Source organism: Ambystoma mexicanum, chromosome 1q (assembly GCF_040938575.1).
Source record: "Ambystoma mexicanum isolate Mex_15411 chromosome 1q, UKY_AmexF1_1, whole genome shotgun sequence".
NCBI classification, from domain to species: Eukaryota; Metazoa; Chordata; class Amphibia; order Caudata; family Ambystomatidae; genus Ambystoma; species Ambystoma mexicanum.
This window is the reverse complement of record NC_090922.1, coordinates 1,161,409,759-1,161,432,426: the sequence shown is the minus strand read 5'-3', so window position 1 is coordinate 1,161,432,426 and position 22,668 is coordinate 1,161,409,759. Positions and strand designations below refer to the sequence as shown.

At 43.7% G+C, this 22,668-nt stretch overlaps 2 protein-coding genes across 3 annotated transcripts in view; one reads left to right on the top strand and one right to left on the bottom strand.

The window, feature by feature from the left end:
• LRRC53 (leucine rich repeat containing 53) overlaps positions 1 to 15,503 on the bottom strand; it is a 247,312-nt gene extending 231,809 nt beyond the window's left edge. The window contains exons 1-2 of the mRNA XM_069635409.1: positions 15,377 to 15,503; positions 1,395 to 2,201 (exon numbers count right to left, since the gene is read on the bottom strand). Coding sequence (XP_069491510.1) covers positions 1,395 to 2,201; positions 15,377 to 15,503 — 934 coding nt within the window. The remainder of the gene's footprint in view (positions 1 to 1,394; positions 2,202 to 15,376) is intronic.
• TNNI3K (TNNI3 interacting kinase) overlaps positions 1 to 22,668 on the top strand; it is a 3,214,557-nt gene that overhangs the window by 2,774,615 nt on the left and 417,274 nt on the right. The gene's annotated exons all lie outside the window — the stretch shown is intronic.

Here is a 22,668-nt window from a genome sequence, read left to right as displayed (position 1 = left end):
TTAGTGATTTATCATGCTATACATGTGGCGGCTGGCGCCTACAGGCTGAGGTATGGAGGTGTGGTTGAATGTGTTGTGACTAAGGCTGAAAAGACATCTTTAAGAGTTTCTGGGTTTCCTGGAAGATCATCTGTACTGTACATGAAGGCTAAGGTGGAAATCCATCTGTTGGCAACATCATCCACATAAAACCCTGTCTGACGAGCTTTCATATCCATTTCAATTTTAAGGGTCTGATTTATGGTATTACTTTGAGAATGTGAGGCAGTGAGATAGGGTTTATGCCAATCCCTGCTTAGTTAAGGTGCTGAACACCTTGGGGTTGGAGGCGTTTTCCACTTTTGGATTGTGCACACAGAGAAGTTACCCAACCGGGCCATTTCAGTTCTAAAGGGGCGTTAGTGGAACAGTATGGCAACCTTGTGGCACAAGCATACCACTGGCATTCAGACATGTCGTGACAATCCTCTGGTCCAACTGACCATAAACCTGAAACTCTACTGTCCATGGTCTGGATCCCCAAGAGGTGTGTAAGAGATGTGGTTTGGACTACTCCAAGTTATGGAGCTGTGGGTCAATAGAAGAGGAAGGAAGCTCTTGAGTCTCTGTGCCTACGTGCGATGGAACCTGTCTTTTATGGCAGCAGGAGAAGCAGGGGCTGATCCCTGTTCTTCGTGGGTCAATTCTCTCAAAGTGTTTGCAGCCTCTGAATACTTGGAAAAGAACAGAGAGATTGGATGCCAACCGTGCTTTTGTCTTGTAAATAAGGATAAAAAAAAGTCTTCTCGGCATACGCCCCAAGACTATAGAACCTCCTCTCTGTCATCATCAGTCTTGTCCCCATGCTCCTACAATTCAGGAAAGAGCTCAAGACCCAACTCTTCAAGGAGTCTCTCCTCCTTAACACCTAGGCAATCACGTCGCCCCTCCACGCCACCTTGCTTGCTAGTCACCATTCGCCCGCTGCTCCCTGCCTACCTGTACAGCTGTACACCTCCTATGTGTCCCTCTGTATTCTACCCCCTGCTGTATAACTGTTCTGTTGTTACCTCTGAAAAGCGCTCCGTTTTTCATCTGAACTGTTGTATATCTCGGCAAAACGCTCTGTTGCATCGCAGAGCTACATCTGCTCTCAATAAATATAATATTAATAATAATAATGTGTAGTTATATAATGGACTGTTTTAGGATGTTTAAGGACAAGATGAAATTGCATTATATCTTAAATCTATTTAATTGTATTTATTTGTGTATATGTTGTACTTCATTGTCCCGAAATGGCTCAAATTGCATTATAATTAGATTTAAATAGACACAAAAGGCCATAAACGTTCATTTGTGCATATTACAAACCTTCCAATTAATTACCAACATCACAATATTTCGTACATTACCTGCGAAGCAAAACACAGCTACTAAAATAAGATCTCGGAGATAGTCGTTTTTGCTTCTCTCTTTTACAATGATGGTCAGGGTTTGTGTTGCTGGTAAACAGTTTGTTTCACTGAGTTCGAGTACATTGTGAACTTTGGGGTTCTGTGAATTCCAACACCCCATGCTTTTGGCATTTTTGAGGACTTTTTCTGAAGAGATGAAGTTTCTTAAAAAAGCAGACAATTCTTGAAGCTCGCAGGAACAGTTCCACTGATTTTGATCCAAGTTCAAAACAGCAAGCCGTGCCAGGGGGAAAAAGGCGTCTGAGATGTGTTTCAAGTTATTCCTGGCAAGGTCCAGCTCCTGCAGTTGGGGCAAGCCTAGGAATGTGTATTTGTCAATGTAACTAATTAAATTGTTTGATAGATCAAGGTTCTTCAGATGGTAGAGAGAAGTGCTTCCAAAACTATTGTCTGTGAGGTTAGTGAGCTGGTTCCCATTCAGCTGGAGCCTTATGAGGTTCTTCATGGGAGTGAACCAGGCCCCATCAATACTGCTTAATGCATTATTGCTCAGCACTAGCAGCTCCAGTGTTTGAAGCTTGCGGAAGGTATTATTGCTGATGGCAGGGCTAGATATCTGGTTTTGGTCCAGCACTAAAGCTTTTAAGTCTATAAACCCACTGAAAGCACCTTCTTGTATCTCAGCAATGCTGTTACTACTTAATCGTAGAAGAGTTAAATTAATTAGGATTGACAAGTTGGATACATCTATTGCACTGATATACCCGTCTGTGACAATTAAGGCTTTTGTAGTTTCAGGAGCAGCTGTAAAAAAACAAAAAAACAATTAATTAAAACCCATTTGTGAAATGGTGAGCACTAATGAGTTTCAGAATGAGAGCTAATTGAAGAGAATGCACAGCTTATTGTACGTATAAATATTAATATGAATAAAATGTATATACATATTTTAGAGGGTCAGTGACAGGCATGCAATTTCTCATAGGGCATTTTATTCTCTCATCTACATCCCAAAGCTCTAGAAAACTTTTTCCAAACTACAGTGAGAAGCAAGCCCCGAAAACATGCCTTGTCTTGTTTGGTGCAAATTCACACAGCAATTTGGTTCAAATTAGACCAAAAGTGTCAAAAATCACATTAGTGATATTTGGATTAACCCTATTTATTCATGGACCCATGGACCCAGAGGCCATTATTAGGACCCTGAATGGCCAATTCGAGTTCTCGGACCGGCAAGACACCTCCAAAGTGTAGTGTGGGTCAATTCGGTTAGCTGAACAAATCTGATTGGTTTGGTGCCTGGAAAAATGTGCCATTTGGGCGTCATTGCTATTTGCAAACTTGTTGTGGGGTATGGCTGACCCCATGCACGAAATTATTTTAAAAGGGACGTTTTGCAGCCTCATGGGCCAGACTCCCAGACTGCTCAGCCATGTCCCTATAAGCAATGTTGTCACTGGGCATTTCTGCAATGTGGGTAAAGTGACCCCAGTGACCGCTTCAGTTGGCTTAACAGGACATTTTGACATGTGGCATGGTTGAAGCCAATACACCAGGCATGTTAGATAATGGGTATGGCCGCAGGCAAAGTGCCAGGGCCCTGGGCCCACTGTGGGGCAAAAAGCCAATGTACTTAGCCAATAGTCATGTCCTATTGGTGGCTTTTCAGGGTTAGGAGCATGGCCTAAGGGCAAAATGGCCAATGGCAATGGCTACAGGCCATACACAGTTGTGGTAGACCAGCAATGAGGGCAAATATGCTTCTGGGCCTAGCCACAGGTCTGGCCCTATACACTTGGGGGCTCAGCAGGTCCTTAGGCCAGGCCCAGTGGCCACTTCCAGTGGCTTGGGGAGGCATGCGGCATAGTCAAAGTCGCTGTCTAAGACAATGTGACCAAGAGGCATGACTGCAGATGATGGACAGTGAACTGTGGACTCATAAGGAGGCAAAGTAGCCACTGGACCTGTGTAGGCCAGGCTAATTGACCACTTCAGGTGGCATTATGGGGCTATAAGCCTGAGTGAAGGGGAAATTGGCTGATGGTCATAGCTGTGGGCCCAGGGCAATGGCCTGGTGACCAGCAAAGAGGCTACTGGGCCTAGAAGGGCTTTGACACCTGTATTTTCTTGATAGGGCTGTAACATGCTGAGGTTCACCATCGCACTGTGGAAGACTCAAATGTTTGATCAATGCAGAGTCGATGGCATGGTGTGTGCCCTTCAGCAGTCTGCCCTGAAGCACAACTCTGCATTTTGGTAAATCAAAAAATAACTAAATACAATTTAAACAGAAGAAACTCCATTTATGGAGGACACCCGTTGTTTCAAAGGATGAGCTATCACTCTCCCACCAACAAAGGACCCAAATGTTCCTTCTTCTGGCCTACAGAAATAAATGGTGTTAATTAATGGGGGAATATGGCACCTCTTGATGAAAGGAAACAGCAATCTGCCCCAGGTCATAGTGAAGGAAAGGTGTAAGAGGTGGAGTCCCTTGCCTTTGATACCCAGTGCCGTGGTCTAAGAAGGATCAGCCATTTACATCTTAAAATCAGTCAACCGAAAGAGCAGCAGAAGGTGTCTATCCCAGTACCGGGGGGGGGGGGGAGGGGGTGTGTGTGTGTGAGAGAGAGAGATTCTACCTTTGGATTGCTGTTTCTGCTGGGTCGGATCATTATTTGTTTGGGATGTATAGCAATGGAAGTTTTGATATGTGCCTGCACTGAGCTTCATTATCTATGCCCTGCCCATGCTACACTATATCATGTTTTAAGCTGTAGAAAGTTGTGTAATGTCTTGTTCTCCTGGGATCTATATGTTCTTTTCCCAAAGCTAAATACACATTATCGAGAATCAACCTGAGTGCTACTGTATGTACTCATGCACTCCTTTCGAGAGTGGGGCATATGGTGTTGGTTTCCTTTTATACTAGCTGGTTAGGTCATGTTACATTATGCTGAGGTTTCATGGTAATGCTTTGCCTTAAATGTCTAGTTTTCAAGTGCCTTTGAAGCAAGCATAAGCAGGTAGCAACCACATAATCACGCACACACAAAGAAAATACTAGATGGATAGACTTGAATATCTAATCTGTTAACTAGACCGTACACCCCTATTTTGACCTAACATTTGCATGATGTCCTCTATTAACAGGACACACTAACTGCAGCCTGGGGTGAGAATGCAAGTCAAAGGCTGGATTATGTAAATTAAATCCATAAGCACCCAGCTTCAGCCTAATAGGATTCCCGCCTCACACACCAACATAACCATTAGCTTAAAGGCCCTGGCAGGAATCGGCAGTCTCCAGGAAGGCGGGACTGGAGCTTCTGCCCCCAAGAAAGCTGTGGGCCAAAACCCACCCTAAGTTAAATGTGCCCATATTCCCTTCCACTTTTCCTATGTATAGAACCTGGCTGTTCCTGGCCGTCGGGGTTAATGGAATAAGTAGAGGGGCTTTGCACATTGTGTTTTCATGGGCATGCTTTCTAGATGCCTTGGCTAACCATGACTCAGTGGAAGGCTTAAAGGTTTGACCATATCTAAGCCCTAAACAGGCTTTGTGTCCTTATGCTTTTTGCGCTCCAGCCTAGGGTTTTGATAACCATGACATAACGAAGAAACCAAAACATTTGAGTTATTTTTGCTCACTTTTTAAGGAGCTTCTGCAAACTTGACAAATATGGATTTCTGACATATGACCTCTCTTGGATGCCTAGGAAAGTAAGTCGAAGGGCTTTTCCATCTGTGTATTATTGAGATTCTACATATCCAGAAAATTAGGAAGTGAAGAGAATGAAAAAGTACATCAACAGCGTAACACACGCCGCATATACAAATGGAATAGTCTCAGTATCAGCCATGGGACCACTCCTAACAGTTTGACAGGAATATCATCTGCAGAATAGACAAGCAATCTCTTTTGGATAAGAAAATCGACCAAATAAGTCATACTGAATATTGAAGATCTAAAAACAAGAGTTAAAGGAATTCAAGAAAGAAGACATGAAATTCATGATGCCAGAAGGGTCAGTGGCCCTCATTACAACCCCGGCGCTAAACCATGACGCTATTATCACCATGGTTGGTGCCGGTGTTATAACGAGTCCGCCATGGTGGAATGGAGAAATACCGCCCCATTACAAGGTTGGTGGGGCGGTAATTCCCCATGCCGCCATTGCCCTTCCCCATTCCCATTTTTGCCCCATACGGCTCAATGGGACTGGGGAAGGCGCTAATTACGGCACCGTAAATTACGGTGCCGTAATTAGCTCCTAGGTCCCTTTGCGGGTTGGTTTTTTAACGCCTGCTAAAAGCAGGCGTTAAAGTGCCACCCGCAAAGGGACCTCGTAATCAGGCGTTAAGGGTTTAACGGCGCCGACACCTTTTACGGCGCCGTTAACCCCATAACGCCGGGTTGTAATGAGGGCCAGTGAATGTTCACAATCTTCAGCAAGGAGATTGGATAGAAATTAGACTACTTCACAAAGACAAAGAAACCTTACCTTTCAATAGTGCAGCAATACACATGCTTAAAATGAAAGAACACTGTCTAAAAACATGGACAGGAAGAAGTAGAGCTTTGGAAAAAATATTGTATTGAATGGCTGAAATGAGTGATGGTACAGAAACAAGAGAAGAGTTATTGTAACCTGAAGCACTTCGGACGTTTGTTATGGAAGTCAAGGAAGAATAATAGATATCAAAGAGTGACAGAAAATGTTGGTCAAGGGAGAAAGTGAACATACAAGAATAATGATGAATAATTCGAGTTCCAAAGACCAACCAGAACAAGGAGGATACCAGGAAGGTACAAAGACTATTGAAATTAACATTTATGTATTGCACAAAAGGAGACAATGTAGTGATGTGAAGCATCACGCTCGACATCACAGGAGGATACAGTAGGAAGTGGGAAGCGTGTGTGTGGGTATTCAGAGCACAGATTGAGCGGGGAAAGATTGCCTCCTACAGCACTCTGAGAATAAGTGCTGCACACATTATTGTAATTCAAGAATAAAAATACAGAGAAACCCAGAATCAATGACCCCACGGTTACCCATTTCGTCAGGGGTTGCGGTATTTTTAAAGGTATCATAAGAAAGAATTTTATCATCATTTTTAGAGCCTGGGTAGGTCATCGTAATGATAGATTGATGCCTCCCATCAAGATAGATTTGCTCATATCTTGGCTCTTGGAGATCTGTAAAGCAGCTGTACTTTTTGAATCACCCCCACACCTAGTCCAAATCTTTGTAGCATGGAAAAAATATATCTTTATTCAACTCTATCAAACGCTTTTTCATCATCTAGTGTTTGCACTACTGTGGTGTCCTTCTTAGCTTTTTACAGCCATACAGTATGCAGAAATAAGCTAATGTTATCTGTCACCCATCTATCTGACATAAACCCTGCCTGCCATGTACCAAATGTAAAATTGCTTGTGTGAGCATATTAACCAGCATCTTATCAACTATTGTGTTTTCTACGTTGACCAGGAGGTGGGTCAGTAATTGCTGTAATATAAAGGGTCTCTCCCTGATTTAGGGATTATTGTAGTGAAGCCTTTATTAAACCTCCCATCCAGTCCCCCTAATTAAACTGCCCCTTTATGAATTTCGTGAGTAGAACCGAGAGTATGGGACCTCCAACCCAACTGCAAGTCCATCTTCCCCAGGCGATTTCCATTAGTCATTTCCCCAATGATTTGCTTCACCTCCTGCTCTGTAATTGACCCTCCAAGTGTACCACTAGCCACATCTAAGAGATGTAAATACATGATCCTCATGAAAGCATTTCCCCATTGCATATCTTCTGGCTATGAAGTGATGTAACCTTTCTTTTAGAAAATCCCTAAACTCATTATATGCATTAATGCAACACCCGTTTGTTCCTCCCGCCGACTTAAATGCATTGCTATTTTATTTTATATCGGTTCATACGCAGCCGGAAAAGTGCTAGTCTGAATCTTGCTTCCCCTGGGGCCGAAGACTGAGTCAGAATCTTGCTTTCCTGGGGGGCCCAAGACTGTGATATGTTTCACTGCAATATATTTCTGTGTTCGTTTTCTTAAATACAGTCTTATGTTTTTCTTGTTTCTTCCTTTCTTTATGTTCATTGCTAGAGATATTACGCCTCTGGTGAATGCTTCCTGCGCCACCCATAAAGTGGTCATTGTCTTTACTGAAACCTATTATTAAGGTATTCTTTGACCTAGGTACATATTTCTTCTTTATCTGTTAATGTTTTGAAGAGATTAACTTCAAATCGCCACCTGCTAGGGGATTTCAATATTCAAGTCCTTTTCCAGAGACAGAGGGCAAGGATCTGATATTCCCCAGATAAAATTGTGCATTTACACAATGTATATAGCAATGATGTAAATGTACCGCACTTCATTCCACCAAGTTAGATTTGAGCTTTAAAAATAAAGAAGTAATCTATACTGGGTTGAAACCAAAATACACAAGAAGTAAATGTGTGTCCTTTTCAGTGGGTTGAAATATCCTCAATGGGTCACCTGGTCCAAGGTCTGACACCCAATGTTTCAGAGCATCCCTGTCATTTCTATAAAGTGGTTTGTTTACTTTATCCATGTAAGGTTTCAGAGAAACATTACCCCTCCCCCACAATACTGTCCCTCACATTTCCATCAAGTGGTTTGTTTAGCATCCAAGTAAAAGTCCAGAGGAATATTCCAGATCCTCTAATGTTATACTGCTTACAAATACCTCCCCATCTAAGAATAAAAGCCTGTTTGGTACCCATAGGAGTGGACATTGATCCATGCACCAGAGTGTGATCGCCATTGCGATCATGTGATACCTACCAACCTAACCTCCTAATCTTTCCATATTTTTGTAATTATCACTCGTATCTATTTAGTAGGTAAAATAGTTGCACCACATATTTCACATACTTCATCTTCATCCAGGCTGCTATGATGAACTCAGCCAATCCAATCTCTCTGAAGTTTCCCTGCCTCTTCCAGGCAAAGGTAATTTCCTTTCAATATGACAACATCAGGATTCTTTGAGGCCAGATATTGTGACACTCCACCCCTTATTTATTTATTTATTTATTTATTTATTTATTTATTTATTTATTTGTTTGTTTGTTTGTTTGTTTGTTTGTTTGTTTGTTTGTTTGTATTGCACACCTGGCCCAAAGGCATCTGGGTGCATTTTTTAGGGAGGGGTAACAAGGGATGCACATACAGTAACAATGAATTAACAATATTGGCAAATACAGTGGTGAAAGACAGATGTAAAATTATACAGCGAGACAGTGTATCCAAGTTGGCAGACATATATACACGGAAGGCACAGTTACTCGCATATTGTAGAGTGTTTGCACATGATGAAGGAGATGATAGTGGGGATACGGCAGATTATATGGTTGATGTAATGAAGTCCTGCTCGGTGAGCCATGATTTGGCTTTATTCTTAAAAGCCAGGTAAAATGGTTCGGCTCTCAATGTGACTGGTAGTGTGTTCCAGAGTTTGGCGGCGAGGACAGGGAAGCTAGATCCACCCGCTTCCTGGAGCTTGAAAATCGGTATTACCAGTATGTGGTCTTGCGCAGATCTTAGCGGTCTGTTAGGAGTGTAGGTGGTGAAGCGGTTAGCAAGATAAGTATGTGCCAGCTTAGTTCAAGATTTGTGAGTAAGTGCAAGAGTTTTGAATGATATTCTAGAGGCAATAGGAAGCCAGTGCAAACTGCGTCGAATGTCAGCTATGCAAAATTTCCTGGGGATTTTCAAGGCTTCCCTTATGGCATTGTTCTGGGTGACTTGGAGCTTGCTGATGTTTCTTTGGCTGGTGCCGAGATATAAGGCAATACAATAATCAATTTTGGTCTTAACCAAGGTTCTAGCGAGGGCAATGCAGTTAGAAGCTGTTAAGAAGGGTCTGCATGCTGTTATCAGCTTGCAGGTGTAAGCCGATGCCGAAACAACAGCATTAGTGTGTCGTGTAAGTGACAGAGTGGAGTCAAACACCTAGTGTTTTTGTGTCCTTGTAGACGTTGATAATGTTTCCATCAATGGTGACAGATTTGAAGGTGGGATCCAATTTACTGAGTCTAGTGTGAGAACCTAGGATGAGTAGCTCGGTTTTCTTATCATTTAGGCACAGTCCATGATGTGCCATCCAGGCCTGGATGACTGAGTAGTCAAAGTGCTTTGGAGTCAATTACATGGTCACCTGTGATGGGGATGAGTATCTGGGTGTCATCAGCATAATTAGTGAATGAGACACCCAGATAGTCGAGAATGTCAAAAAGGGGCTTCGTAAATACATTGTAAAGTGTTGGGGAGACACAGGAGCCTTGAGGGGCTCCGCATAAAACTGGTGAAGGTTCGGCGGATGCGGTCTGTGAGAAGACACACATTGTTCTGTTTGCTAAGAACGATCTGATCCATGAGGTGGCTTCATCAGAGAAGTGGGCAGCTGTTTTAAGGTGTTGGCATAAGATTTGGTGGTTGACCAAATCGAAAGCTGCCGATAGGTCAAGCAATAGAAGTAGAGCCAGTTTGCCTTTATCTTTTAAGTCCTCAATTTGTGTTGTGAGGTCAATAAGGGTGGTTTTGGTTCCGTGTCTAGGGTGGAAGCCCGACTGCCTGAGGCCAAGAACTTTGTTTGCTTTGAGGTAAGCCTATAATTTTAGGTAGGCTGCCCTGTCCAGGATTTATAGGAGGAAGGTTACCATAGTAATAGGTCTATAATTGGCCGGATTGGTTGGATCAAGGGTAGGTTTTTTAATTAAAGGTAGCACCCATGCATCCTTGTGGTTATCAGGTACAATTGCCGATTTGAAGGAGGCGTTTATGAAGGTAGTGATTAATTGGGCAAGTTTTTGGGCAGTATCTTTAATAATAGGTGCTGGGCAGGAGTCACCTTGAAAGTTGGAAGGTTTAAGTTTTTTGATGATATTCTCTACTTCCCATATGGAGAGGGGTGAGAAGCTGAAGGGTTTGGCAGGACGAGCTGAGGATGTGGTGCTAAATGCAAAGTTAAGTGCAGGATCTTGGTTGATGCTGCATTTTTTAAAATTAATTTTTGTTTGTAAGGATGTAACTTTATCAAGGACAGCTTTCTGTATGTTGGTACACCAGGAGCAATCTGTGTTACACTGGTCTAAGGGTGCTATGGGTGACTCAAGTTCTTTAAGAATCTTAAATAGCTCTTTAGTATCAGATTCAGCCAACAAGATACGATTATGTAGGCATCTTTTTTGGCAAGGAATATAGCATCTTTATAGATAGATGATGCAGGTGATTAGGGAGTTTTTATTAGCCTCAGATGGAATGCTTTTCCAGTGTGCCTCTGCATTTCTTTTTGCTTTGCGGAGATCTCTGCGATGAGGTGTAAACCACGAGTTAAGATGAGGACGTGGAATGGGTCTACTCAGTTCTAGTGGTGCAATGGTGTTTAAGGCTTTTAGGATGGTACGGTTGTAAGTGTTGACAAGGACTGTAGGGTCAGAGTTGGATGATGCCATTTTATTGATAAGGGGGAGATTAAAGGGAGTAGTTTCTCATTAGTAATGTCCTTATTGTGAGTGGGGATAGTGGGTGATATGTTAGTTTTGGCGCTTAGCGGGGGGACGCTTTGATGGTGAAGATTATTTTGTGGTGGTCAGACCATGGGCATGGTGTTACAGACGATAGGTTAATTGTACATTTCAGATCTGTTAACCAATCGAGGGTTCTACCCTTTATGTGGGTAGGATCCTGAATGTGATGGGTAAATCCAAGATCTGTTAGGGATTTGGCTAAGTCAAGGGCGATGGTATCATTTGGATCTTGGAGACCCAGGTTGAGGTCACCAAGTAATCTGATTTGTGAGTTAGGCTTTGTTTTGGCACCAAGGATCATAGATAGATCCTCCGTCAAGGAAGATATGGGTCCTGGGGGCCTATAGATAAGGTGTATTGTGGCCGTATGGTTAGGCGAGATAGCTAGTTTGACTGTTAGCAATTCTGCAGAGGGGATTTGCAAAAATGTGGTAGGTCTGAGTCCAAGGGAACTTTGGTAAATAATGGCAATACCACCACCTTTAGATTGATTTGTTATTCCTATTGCATCTGATAATGGCATAGTTGTCTGGTATAGTCAAGGAAAGTGTGCGGCCAGATGCGGCATGAAGCCAGGTTTCTGTAATAGCAAGAAAGCCCAAGTCTCCTATTCTGATGAAGTCAGCAATGTCAAGGGCATGAGCTGGGAGTGATCTGGCATTGATTAGTGCAGCTTTGATGGGTGGATCTTTGGAGCTAATGGCGCTACTGTCATGACTAATTGAGTGGATGTTTTGCGCAGGGGTTGCAGTGTTGGTCCCGGTAGTGGGGAGATCCTGGTTGGTATTAGTATGTTAGTGTAAGGGGTGGGCTTTGGTTAGGCGTTGGTTTGGAAACAAAATGTTGTAGCCAGATAGGGATTGAAATCTGGCATGGTGATTGTGGTCAGGAGCACTGGATTGTGCACATGCAACATGGGTGAGGATGATGATAGTAGGAGGTGATAGAGGGAGGATGTAAGGTTAGTAGACAGGCCTGAACTGTCAAGGTTCTGTTGTGTGAATTGTGGCTGGGCAAAGTTACCTGCAAACAAACTGCCAAAGGTAGTGATGGGAGTATACCAGGTGGCGATAGGTATGTATAGGTATGTATAGCAATGAGATGAGCGTAAGGTATGACCAAGTAGGTTTACACATTGTAATGTGTGGTATAATCGTATATGAACTCTACTAGAAATGTGGGTAGAGAGGTAAAGTCAATAAGACAATAAGGCAAGTTGTTAACCCAAGTGGGTAATCGGGTAGCTAAGGTAGTCTGGTTCTGCAGCTAGAGAAATATGCTAGACGCACAGGGCCTCATTACGACCCTGGCGGTAATGGGTTAATGGTGCTGTAAAAGGCTGCGGCGCCGTTAACCCATTAGTGCCTGATTACGAGGTCCCTTTGTAGGACCCGACCTTAACGGCTGGTCTACACAAGCCGTTAAAGTAGGGACCCGCAAAGGGACCTTTGTGCTAAGTATGGTACCGCAATTTGCGGTACGGTACTTAGCGCCTTCCCCATTCCCATACAGCCCTATGGGGCGAAAACGGGAATGGGGAAGGGCCATGGTTCAATGGGGAATTACCGCCCCGCCAACCTTGGAATGGGGTGGTAATTCCCCATTGAACCATGGCGGACCCGTTACAACACCGGCACCAACCATGGTGCTAATAGCGCCATGGTTTAGCGCCGGTGTTGTAATGAGGGCCACAGTCTATGTAGGGCTGAAATAGGAGTATGGGGCTATGTCTGTCTGGTGATGGATTAGATGTAGGGTGCTAACCCAAATGCATAATGTGATAGGCAGTCCATTTTATAATAAAGTGAAAAAAGTTATACTGAACAACGATAGTACTGAGATGAATATAAGTTGATGTAAAAGCATAGCATGGGTACAATGGATAGATCTATGTCCATATGGTCACAACATATGAGCATACATAGTACATTGTAGTAGATGAAGTACGTAGAATGGTTAGCAAAGAGGTGACATAAACTGAAATGCAATGAAGGGTAGTCTAGGTAAGAGGCATACAGTAGTACAAAGAGAGAATGTAACGAGACACTGGCCTGACTGGCAGTAAGAGGCTACTGATACCGTGACATATAATAGTTTAGAAACTTGTGTCAGTCTTGATAAGATATAATAGTATGAAGGTGATACATGGCAATATATGTAGCATTCATGAATAGATAGTGCATATATATGCAATAGTTCAGGCACTACAGTGCGATCCTAGTTAAGTGGTAGTATGAGCACAGTAAGATAGACTACATAACATAACAGGTGCGGGTGTCCTAGTAGTAAACGAAGGACTGTCGCACTTACTGGTTTGTGAAATGGAGTACGCGGGATACGCACAGTAGTCGACAGTGCACTCGTGGACATGTAGTTCAAGACCTTAAATTATAGCGTGCACAGTCTGAACAAACCATAAGAAGAGTGCATAAAATGGGCTTTGCAATGTCACGGTTGAAGTGAGTAACCAGCAGTGGTGAACCACATCACGAATGAATGTTGCGTGAGCAGTAGACGCTCAGTTCTGTGATGCTAGATGTGAGTTAGTACTTGCGGCAACCACAAGTTCAAGGTGCTGGGTGGCAGGGGGCTTACCAGGATAGGGTACGCAGTCTCGTAGATAGGATGAAGGTGATGGTAAACAGCATTACTGGGCGTGGCTCCATGGGCTCCAGACAGGCTCACGACAGGGTATGAGCCTTGGAGGTGTGCCTTTGCTGGTGGGCCGGCGTTCGCCTGCCTGCGTGGGATAGGCTAGTAAGTAGCAGTCACAGCCAATCACGTCATGTTGCTTGCAGAAACGAGGAAGTTAGGATGATTTTCTGAAAGCAAAATAGTGCACGGCCATTTTGAAAGTAGCTGATCCTCGTGGCTAGCCATGGAGGGCAGCACGAAGTTAGAACATACAGGATATAAAATCCAGCAAGGAAGCAAAATAAAGGCTATTCAAAGCAACGGATGCATGTGGGCCGATTATGAAGCGGATTGCCAATTAATCCGACGTCCATGTGGAAGAGGCTGCAAATTGAGTGTAATGCAGTTGGATATTCCCCGAGGCCTACCTTAGGGGAGATGATGCTTCAGAGGCTTCTCTGAGACGGCGGTCACTGCTCATGGAATGTGGGGGGCTCCTGCTCCTTAATTTAATTATTGAGCCCATTGGTGTGGGAGAGATCTAACTTCAAGGTTATACGCCATATGTCCTGTTTATGGTGGTGTACACTAGTAGGAGCCCCTCAATTATGCACCACCAGTGTCCCAACAGAAGTTATGTACATCCATCAAGACCGCCCCCACAATCAGGAAAAACATTGTTTGCATTTTGTTGAATTGTATATGTCTGCTGCAAGATTTGTCAAACCTGAACTCATGTGTTGTCAAGTACTAACCATACATCTCTATATAATATCATGATATGCTCTTTCCTTACCCACTATCTGAATTAAGTGCGTTGATCTCTATAGAAGTAAACTCGCAAAGGATTGGTCTGAATCAGCACATTTCTACCCTCTGTGTACTTCATCCCATTGGTAGCTATATTGCCATTTCTCTTCCCTCCCACCACCTCCTCCCTCCATCTCCCACCCATTGTACAGGAGTTTATGTAACTAATATTTAACATGTTTTCTCCTCTCTCTTGAGAAACAGACCAGAATGGGAAGTGAAAGGCCTCGCCAGGGCATGTGTCTACAGTGCAACATATTTTCCTAATGCCAAGTACTCGCATAGTACAATCCCTCTGGTAACCTATTCAAAGCCTTCTCATTCTTAACATGTGTTTTGCAGTTGTGATTTAGATTTGTTTCTTCATATGGTCTCCTTCCTTCCCCATTTGTCTGGCTATGGGCTGTCTTGACTGTGTATTATGTTTTTGCCGCATTTCCCTGTGACTAGTTTGGGTGCCTGATGCTTGGCAATCTGACGTGTTATGTATTATGTTTGTGACACGTCCATGTTCTTGTAAGTGATTTCATAGATCTTTTGAGTAACTACATTTCTTTGTTTTATGGGCCTTAGTTATTAATACCTTATCCAGCTTCAACAATCCAAATTGCATATCCCACATACGCAGTTCTGGTTGCCAGAAATATTTTATGTCCATAGTTTCTTTAGATTTAATCCACTGAAATCCTTATACTGCCTTGGGCCTCTGTACATTCTTGACGGCCATTCGAATCTGTCTTATCCGGTGTCTCAAGAAACACGCTATGATAGATCTCAGGAACTTGGTGTTCACAGTGTCATGTCGCCTTATTCTATGAGCTCTTAGTTTCTCCAGGGGAATGTCGAATTAAATCTGTAGAACTTCGGAATTTCATTTTTCTGCTAAATCCGCCATGTTATCTACCTTCAGTTTTTCATTGAATCCGAAAGAACGTAAATTCCCATGGTAACTACCATACCTCCAAATCGGTTTGTTGTTCTCAGATCATCAAGTTGTGCATGCAGTGCATTTACCTTGTCTACAGTTTCCTCCACCGTTCCAATCCTGTCTTCATCTTCAGTAATGTGATCTGTAAATCTACACATTACGAATTTTAGAGTCACGATTTCAGTATGTGTTTTCTAAATACGAAGATCTATGTTGGTGAACAGTAGTATTCATGGTGGAGAAATGTTGCACCAGAAGCACTTTGTTTATTATTCATGTTTCTGCAATTTCGCATTTAACCTATGATTTTATGAATAGTAGCCTGGAAGAAGACTGCTGGGTCGAAACACGTGTTGGCTATATTCATTCAGATACTTTGTTTATATTAAATACATTGCCAGTGGCTGTGTAACTTGTGTGTATTTCAATGTTAGATAATGTGGGCACAGGTTCCATCAATACACAAGCACCTGCAGCAGGCATACATCCTTCAGTTGAAATAGGTTAGGGTTTATCCATTACCTTTGGCACAGATAAGCGCACTGGGCTCCGGCTTGTTGCCCGTTTTGGTTCTCATATATATCAATTGATGTAGCGTTGGAGGCTAGAGAAGGCTGATCTGCTAGTTGGATGATCTTTATTTATCCTTCCATTCACCCTGCTAATGTTTCCCAACCTTGCTTATGTATATTGATTTAGTAGACCAATCCTGCTTGGAAACATCACAGACTCCAGTGATTGGCTTGGCTAGTACTCTGATGCGATGTGGTGGATCATTACTTTGTCCCCAAAATTAATCTGTGGCAGGTGCTTTCGGCTATGTTCTCATCATGGCCTGTTAATACATCTTCTCTGCCTGCTTCCCAATGTTCCCAAAGAGCACGATAACACTACAGATATTGCATATCCTCACAGCCCTTGTCTATTCACTGCATTTTGAGAATCAATTAAAGCTATGTTTAGTCAGCATGGATGGGAAATAAAGGGGATTAGGAAAGTCCAAGTCACAGGTCTGAGATCATGTGGTTACTGTCTCAACTGCTAGCCATGCACCACTGCCTCCTTATATGGCATTTAGAATAGTATTGCCACTGTGCGTGTGGTGTCACCGATTTGGATCAATGGGCCTTATTACAAGAATGGAGGTAGCCATGCCGCTATTTGCGGCATATATATAAATTAAATTTATAATAAACTTCTCAATACCAGAAATATGGCACAAGCTATCTAAAGTACTTCCTAGGTATGTGTTTTATATTTTTCTGTGTCCACCTAAGTTTTCATAGGGATACATTTTACAAAAATCACCATTTCGTACTTCTGTTTAAACATTACACAGAAGCAACTCTTTATTATTTCAATAGTTGCTCATAAGCAAGGTCTGTCAATTACCAAGCACTATTAGCTCAACATAAATTCCACATCAAGCACAGTATGTACAAAAAAGAACCAATGAGTATCCATGTTCATGTACACAGTATTTCATACAATGCAAAAGACAGTTATATACACACATTTAGAAAAGAACATTTGAAAAAAACTTTTTCTCAGAATAGTCAACACTATATAAATTTTGAAGTTGATAGGCCCCCACTCAGAGGTTGAAACCATATGTCTCTGAATTATAAATGTTCAGTTACATTGGGGGCATTTTCAATTAGTTAGCTGAACTCAGAGTCTACTAGCTAAACTCGGGGTCTACGTGTGACACCAGGATGAATCTAGAAGGTGTCATACTCGCACACGAATAAAACAGAAAGTGCGAGTAAACTACGTTTCGGCGGAGTGGGCCGGTCCGCCTTCCGCAGGACCAGTAGAAGTCATGACCCTCACGTGTCTGGGGCTCAAGATCAGATACGTTCCTTCACGTTTACAAATAGACGTTAATGGTTGATATTTCCATTAAAATAGGTTGATCTGTGTGTTCACCCGAGCTCATCCGTCACAGGGTCCCAATAACGGCCTGCACTCCCCTAGGAGCCGCGTCCCTGTCTGCTCTTTGGAGTGGAATTCTGTTAAAGCTGCACTTGTACACCACTGGGGGTTGCGCGCTTGGGACTGGTCACTGCAGGTGGACGCGCCCCCCCCCCAGAGATTCGGCCTGGAAGCCTCAGTATTCGCAGGGATTACGTCAGGGTCACCAAGGAGAGACCACTCAATGCTCAGACCTCTAGCAGATGGAAGAATATCCCGCCTCATTTCCGCTAACGCTGCAGCCTATTGCCAACGTACAGAGCATATTCTCCCTAACAAAATGGCCGTATCGATGATGTGCGTGTGCCTCTGATGCACGAAACCGCTCAGGTTTCGTGCATCAGAGGCACACGCACATCATCGATACGGCCATTTTGTTAGGGAGAATATGCTCTGTACGTTGGCAATAGGCTGCAGCGTTAGCGGAAATGAGGCGGGATATTCTTCCATCTGCTAGAGGTCTGAGCATTGAGTGGTCTCTCCTTGGTGACCCTGACGTAATCCCTGCGAATACTGAGGCTTCCAGGCCGAATCTCTGGGGGGGCCGCGTCCACCTGCAGTGACCAATCCCAAGCGCGCAACCCCCAGTGGTGTACAAGTGCAGCTTTAACAGAATTCCACTCCAAAGAGCAGACAGGGACGCGGTTCCTAGGGGAGTGCAGGCCGTTATTGGGACCCTGTGACGGATGAGCTCGGGTGAACACACAGATCAACCTATTTTAATGGAAATATCAACCATTAACGTCTATTTGTAAACATGAAGGAACGTATCTGATCTTGAGCCCCAGACACGTGAGGGTCATGACTTCTACTGGTCCTGAGGAAGGCGGAACGGCCCACTCCGCTGAAACGTAGTTTACTCGCACTTTCTGTTTTATTCGTGTGCGAGTATGACACCTTCTAGATTCATCCTGGTGTCACATGTAGACCCCGAGTTTAGCTAGTAGACTCTGAGTTCAGCTAACTAATTGAAAATGCCCCCAATGTAACTGAAAATTTATAATTCAGAGACATATGGTTTCAACCTCTGAGTGGGGGCCTATCAACTTCAAAATTTATATAGTGTTGACTATTCTGAGAAAAAGTTTTTTTCAAATGTTCTTTTCTAAATGTGTGTATATAAATGTCTTTTGCATTGTATGAAATACTGTGTACATGAACATGGATACTCATTGGTTCTTTTTTGTACATACTGTGCTTGATGTGGAATTTATGTTGAGCTAATAGTGCTTGGTAATTGACAGACCTTGCTTATGAGCAACTATTGAAATAATTAAGAGTTGCTTCTGTGTAATGTTTAAACAGAAGTACGAAATGGTGATTTTTGTAAAATGTATCCCTATGAAAACTTAGGTGGACACAGAAAAATATAAAACACATACCTAGGAAGTACTTTAGATAGCTTGTGCCATATTTCTGGTATTGAGAAGTTTATTATAAATTTAATTTATATATATGTTTAGTGAACCTGTTAGGACACTTTTCTGTTTTGTGGTTTAGTGATCCCAATCCTTGACAGAGTAGGGATATACCCTCTAGTGCATTAGCTATTTGCGGCATGGCTACCCCCGTTCTGGGTACCGGGTCCGGGTTCCCTGAATGGGGAAATATCGGGCCATTCCGACCTTGGAGGGCCCGGTATTCCCCATTCAGGGAAGCCGACCCCAGTACATCCCTATTCCCATTCAAGCCCCCATAGGGCTCAATGGGAATGGGGAGCATGCTAACAACGGGCCTGTTAATGACGGGCCCGTTGTTAGCATGCTGGGCCGCTCACGGGACCCGTTAAGGACGCTTGGTTTTACCAGGCATCCTTAACGGGTCCCGCGAGCGGACCTCGTAATGAGGTGGTAGGGGTTTAAAAGGGCCGGCAGCTCTACCGGCCCAATTAAATCGCTACCGCCAGGGTCGAAATGAGGCCCAATATCTTTCAAAATTTGCTAAATAAAGGGCAGGGGAAAGACATGGAAAATTACATAATGTGCAGTGCTCTATTCACAGACAATTTGGCTTGTTGGGCACTGTGTTGGTAAAAAACTCAAACTTCTCAATTTACATATACAAAATGTGAATGTTTGTGACCCGTTAATTAGGGTTATAGTATTCACAGGTGTTTCCTCAGGAAGTGGCAGTTTTGAGATGATATCTCTTTGGTGCCTTTTGAGAAATCTGCATAAAATATTGTTAAAAATAAACATTCTCCTCAGAGCCTTTGGGGAAGGTTTTGTGAAGATCCTTACAGGGGTAAATGTATAGGTGTTCCTAAACATTACATTTCTCTTTCAAACTCCCAAAAGAAATGTCACCCTCATATACAGAAAAAGATTGCTGCATGGATTTGCACCCAAATTTCACAAGAAGTGGGTATGTTTGCCAATTTTAGTGCTTTGCTGTCAGCATTGAGGAGGCTGCTTGTCACATGGCCAGCCCCTGCCACTCAGTTACCCCGCCCACAATCAGGTTTCGCACCTTGCAGACAGATATGTAGGAACTCCAGGCCAGCTCACATCAGACAGCATTGAGGAGGTTCCCGGTTACGTAACCAGGCCCTGCCACTCAGTTACTCCGCCCTTACCACTTTTGTTGTGCTTTCCAGAAAGATATTTATGGACTCCAAGCCAACTCTAGGCAGACAGCATTGAAGAGGCTGCTGGTCATGTAACCATGCCCTGCCACTTAACTGCTCCACCGACCACCGTGTTTTGCAACGTTTAGGCAGCTACTTAGAGACACCAGGCCAGCTCAGGAAGACAGCATTGTAGATACTGCTAGTCACGTGACCGGGCCCTGCTACTAACTGCTCTACTTACCACTAGATTGTGTTCCTTCCAGGTAACTACTTAGGGACTGTAGGCCAGCTCCAGGCAGACAGCATTGAGGAGGCTGCTGGCACATCTCCAGGCACTACCGTCCAGATGTTCCGGCCACCACCTTTTTCAGAAGTCCACCTTAGACGTCCTTATTGCCAGCATACTTGTCAAAAGAATGAACCAAGGCAAGGACCTCACCTGTTTCTGCCTATTGGGGCCTGATAGGCCCAAAGGCCAGACCCACTATCCTGCAGTTCACCTACAAAGTAGTCAATATTACTACTTGCCAAAAGACTTGACATATGTCTCCTCCCTCCACACTACCTAGGATTTGAATGGCCAAGTGCCCTGGTCAGCGCCGGAAAGGTACCCTCGTATACCTCATTAATTACACCCTTGACCCTATCCAACACCCAGGGACCACACGCATACCTCCCTTCATGTTGGTAAATACTCAGTCGGCAGGCACTCACACCACAGAGATTGCCTCAACTCATACAACGACCTTGACACCGTCTTCATTCCCTAAACATGGTTCTCCCATTTGCCCCCCATTTTTTCACTGGCTTCCTATCCCCTGGCTACTGCATCCAACATGTAAATCGGCCAGGAATGGCATGAAGTGGAGTGGCAATCAGGAACGACTGGCCATGTTCCATCATACTCTCTCCCAGAAAAAGCTTGTTTGAATCACTCGCCTGCCGGCTCCCTTTCTCTCACAAGGGATCCATCCCCTCTACCTCATCTATAGACCAGCTCACAGAAGTATGACGATTTTCATTGCTGACATCTCCAACGTATTATCCTTTGACAAATTAGCACACATGAATAATATCATTCTAAGAGATTTTAAAATCCCTGAGCCTCACACCAACAACCACACTCGAAGCACACTTTACACATTGACCGAATCCATGGACCTTAAGAAAATTGTGCCCCCCCTCACGCAAAACAAAGGCAACACCCAATGCTTACAATTACTACTATTAGGATATTTATTGAGTGCAGACCTAGTTTTGAGATGCAATAGAGTGATTTACAATCAGAGGGGAAACAACATTTTGAGGGGAGCAGAGAAACAAGGGAGTGTGGAGCTAACAATAGGGGTTGGGGAAGTTGGGCCATGTATCACCAAGGGATCAACAAGCAAACAGGGGAGGAAACAGTGGTGAGCAGTTCACCCAGTCATAGGTAGGGTGGGGAGTGGAGGGTGTGTGAAGCTAAGTGTTAGGGAGGAGCCATAACTTGAGGAGGCGGTCTTGAGCTCCTTCCTGAACTGTAGAAATGATGGGGTGAGTCTGATGTTGATGGGGAGAAGGTTCCAGAGTCTTGGGGCCTAGACTTACACTTTACATTATCCCCTCTCATCACCTGTGCTAACCCTATCTCACTTGGCTGGTCTGAACACGTCACCAACCCACTGTCAATCACACTCTCGACCACAGGCCAGGCTAAACATCCCCTCACTCAGCGCCATTCAATTAGAAACTTCCCCATCAATGAGCTTGGAGCAGACTTCCCCAAAACCGGGAATGCCTTGGTCCTCCTAGAATTATTCAAGAGCTCTGCTATGCATCAAGTGAACACTCATGCCTGCCCTAAGACCAAACCATCCACACCATGGGACACACCGGAGCTTGACTTCATAAAATGCTCTATCAGAGCCCTAAAGAAATGGTGGCACACAATCCGTAACCCTAGAGATCTAACCAATCTCAAATCTCTCCATGCCGACCATAGTATTCCGATTACCATGACCAAACCTGCTTACTACACCACTACTATTGTGGCAGCCTCTAACAGGAGCAAACCCATCTTTGAAGTAGTAAAGCATTGTACTAAACCCTCACCAGACCCGAGGTGCCAGCAACTCAGGAAAATCTATAGGTTTTTTGTGGGTAGAAAAAGACAAAATCTGACAGATGATCGAATCAACCTCCAACAACATTAACCCCCCTGCACTCCGGTTTGCACACTGCAGGTCTGGACTGAATTCTCACGCTCTCTCGCCCACAGATCACCTAAAAACTATTGACTCCATATGACCTACTTCCTACTCTGATGATATCATCCCAACCTGCATCATTAAACAATTGCACTCCTCAGCATCAATAATACCTCCTCCACAGAAGGGTAATTCCCAGACACTCTCAAGACTGGTCTCATAAGATATATTTAAAAAAAATGACACAGACCATAACGACCTAGACAACTACCAGCCCATTGCGAACATCCCGTTTATTGGCAAGATCTTGGAAACAATTATTTGTCAGAATCAAACAACTACACCTCCTTAAATGACTTTCAATCGGGTTTGGCCCCAAGTGTAGGATTGGGACAGCCACCAACCAGGTGATGGATGATGCCCTCCAAATCATGAATAAGGGAGACCTATGCCTCCTCGTCCTATTTGACCTCTCATTTGCATTCAGCACCATCTGTCACATCATCCTCCTCTCCGTCCTCACTGACAGGATAGGATTATTTGGCACTGTCCTGAATTGATTCACCTCCTACACGTTGGGCAGACACCAGGCTG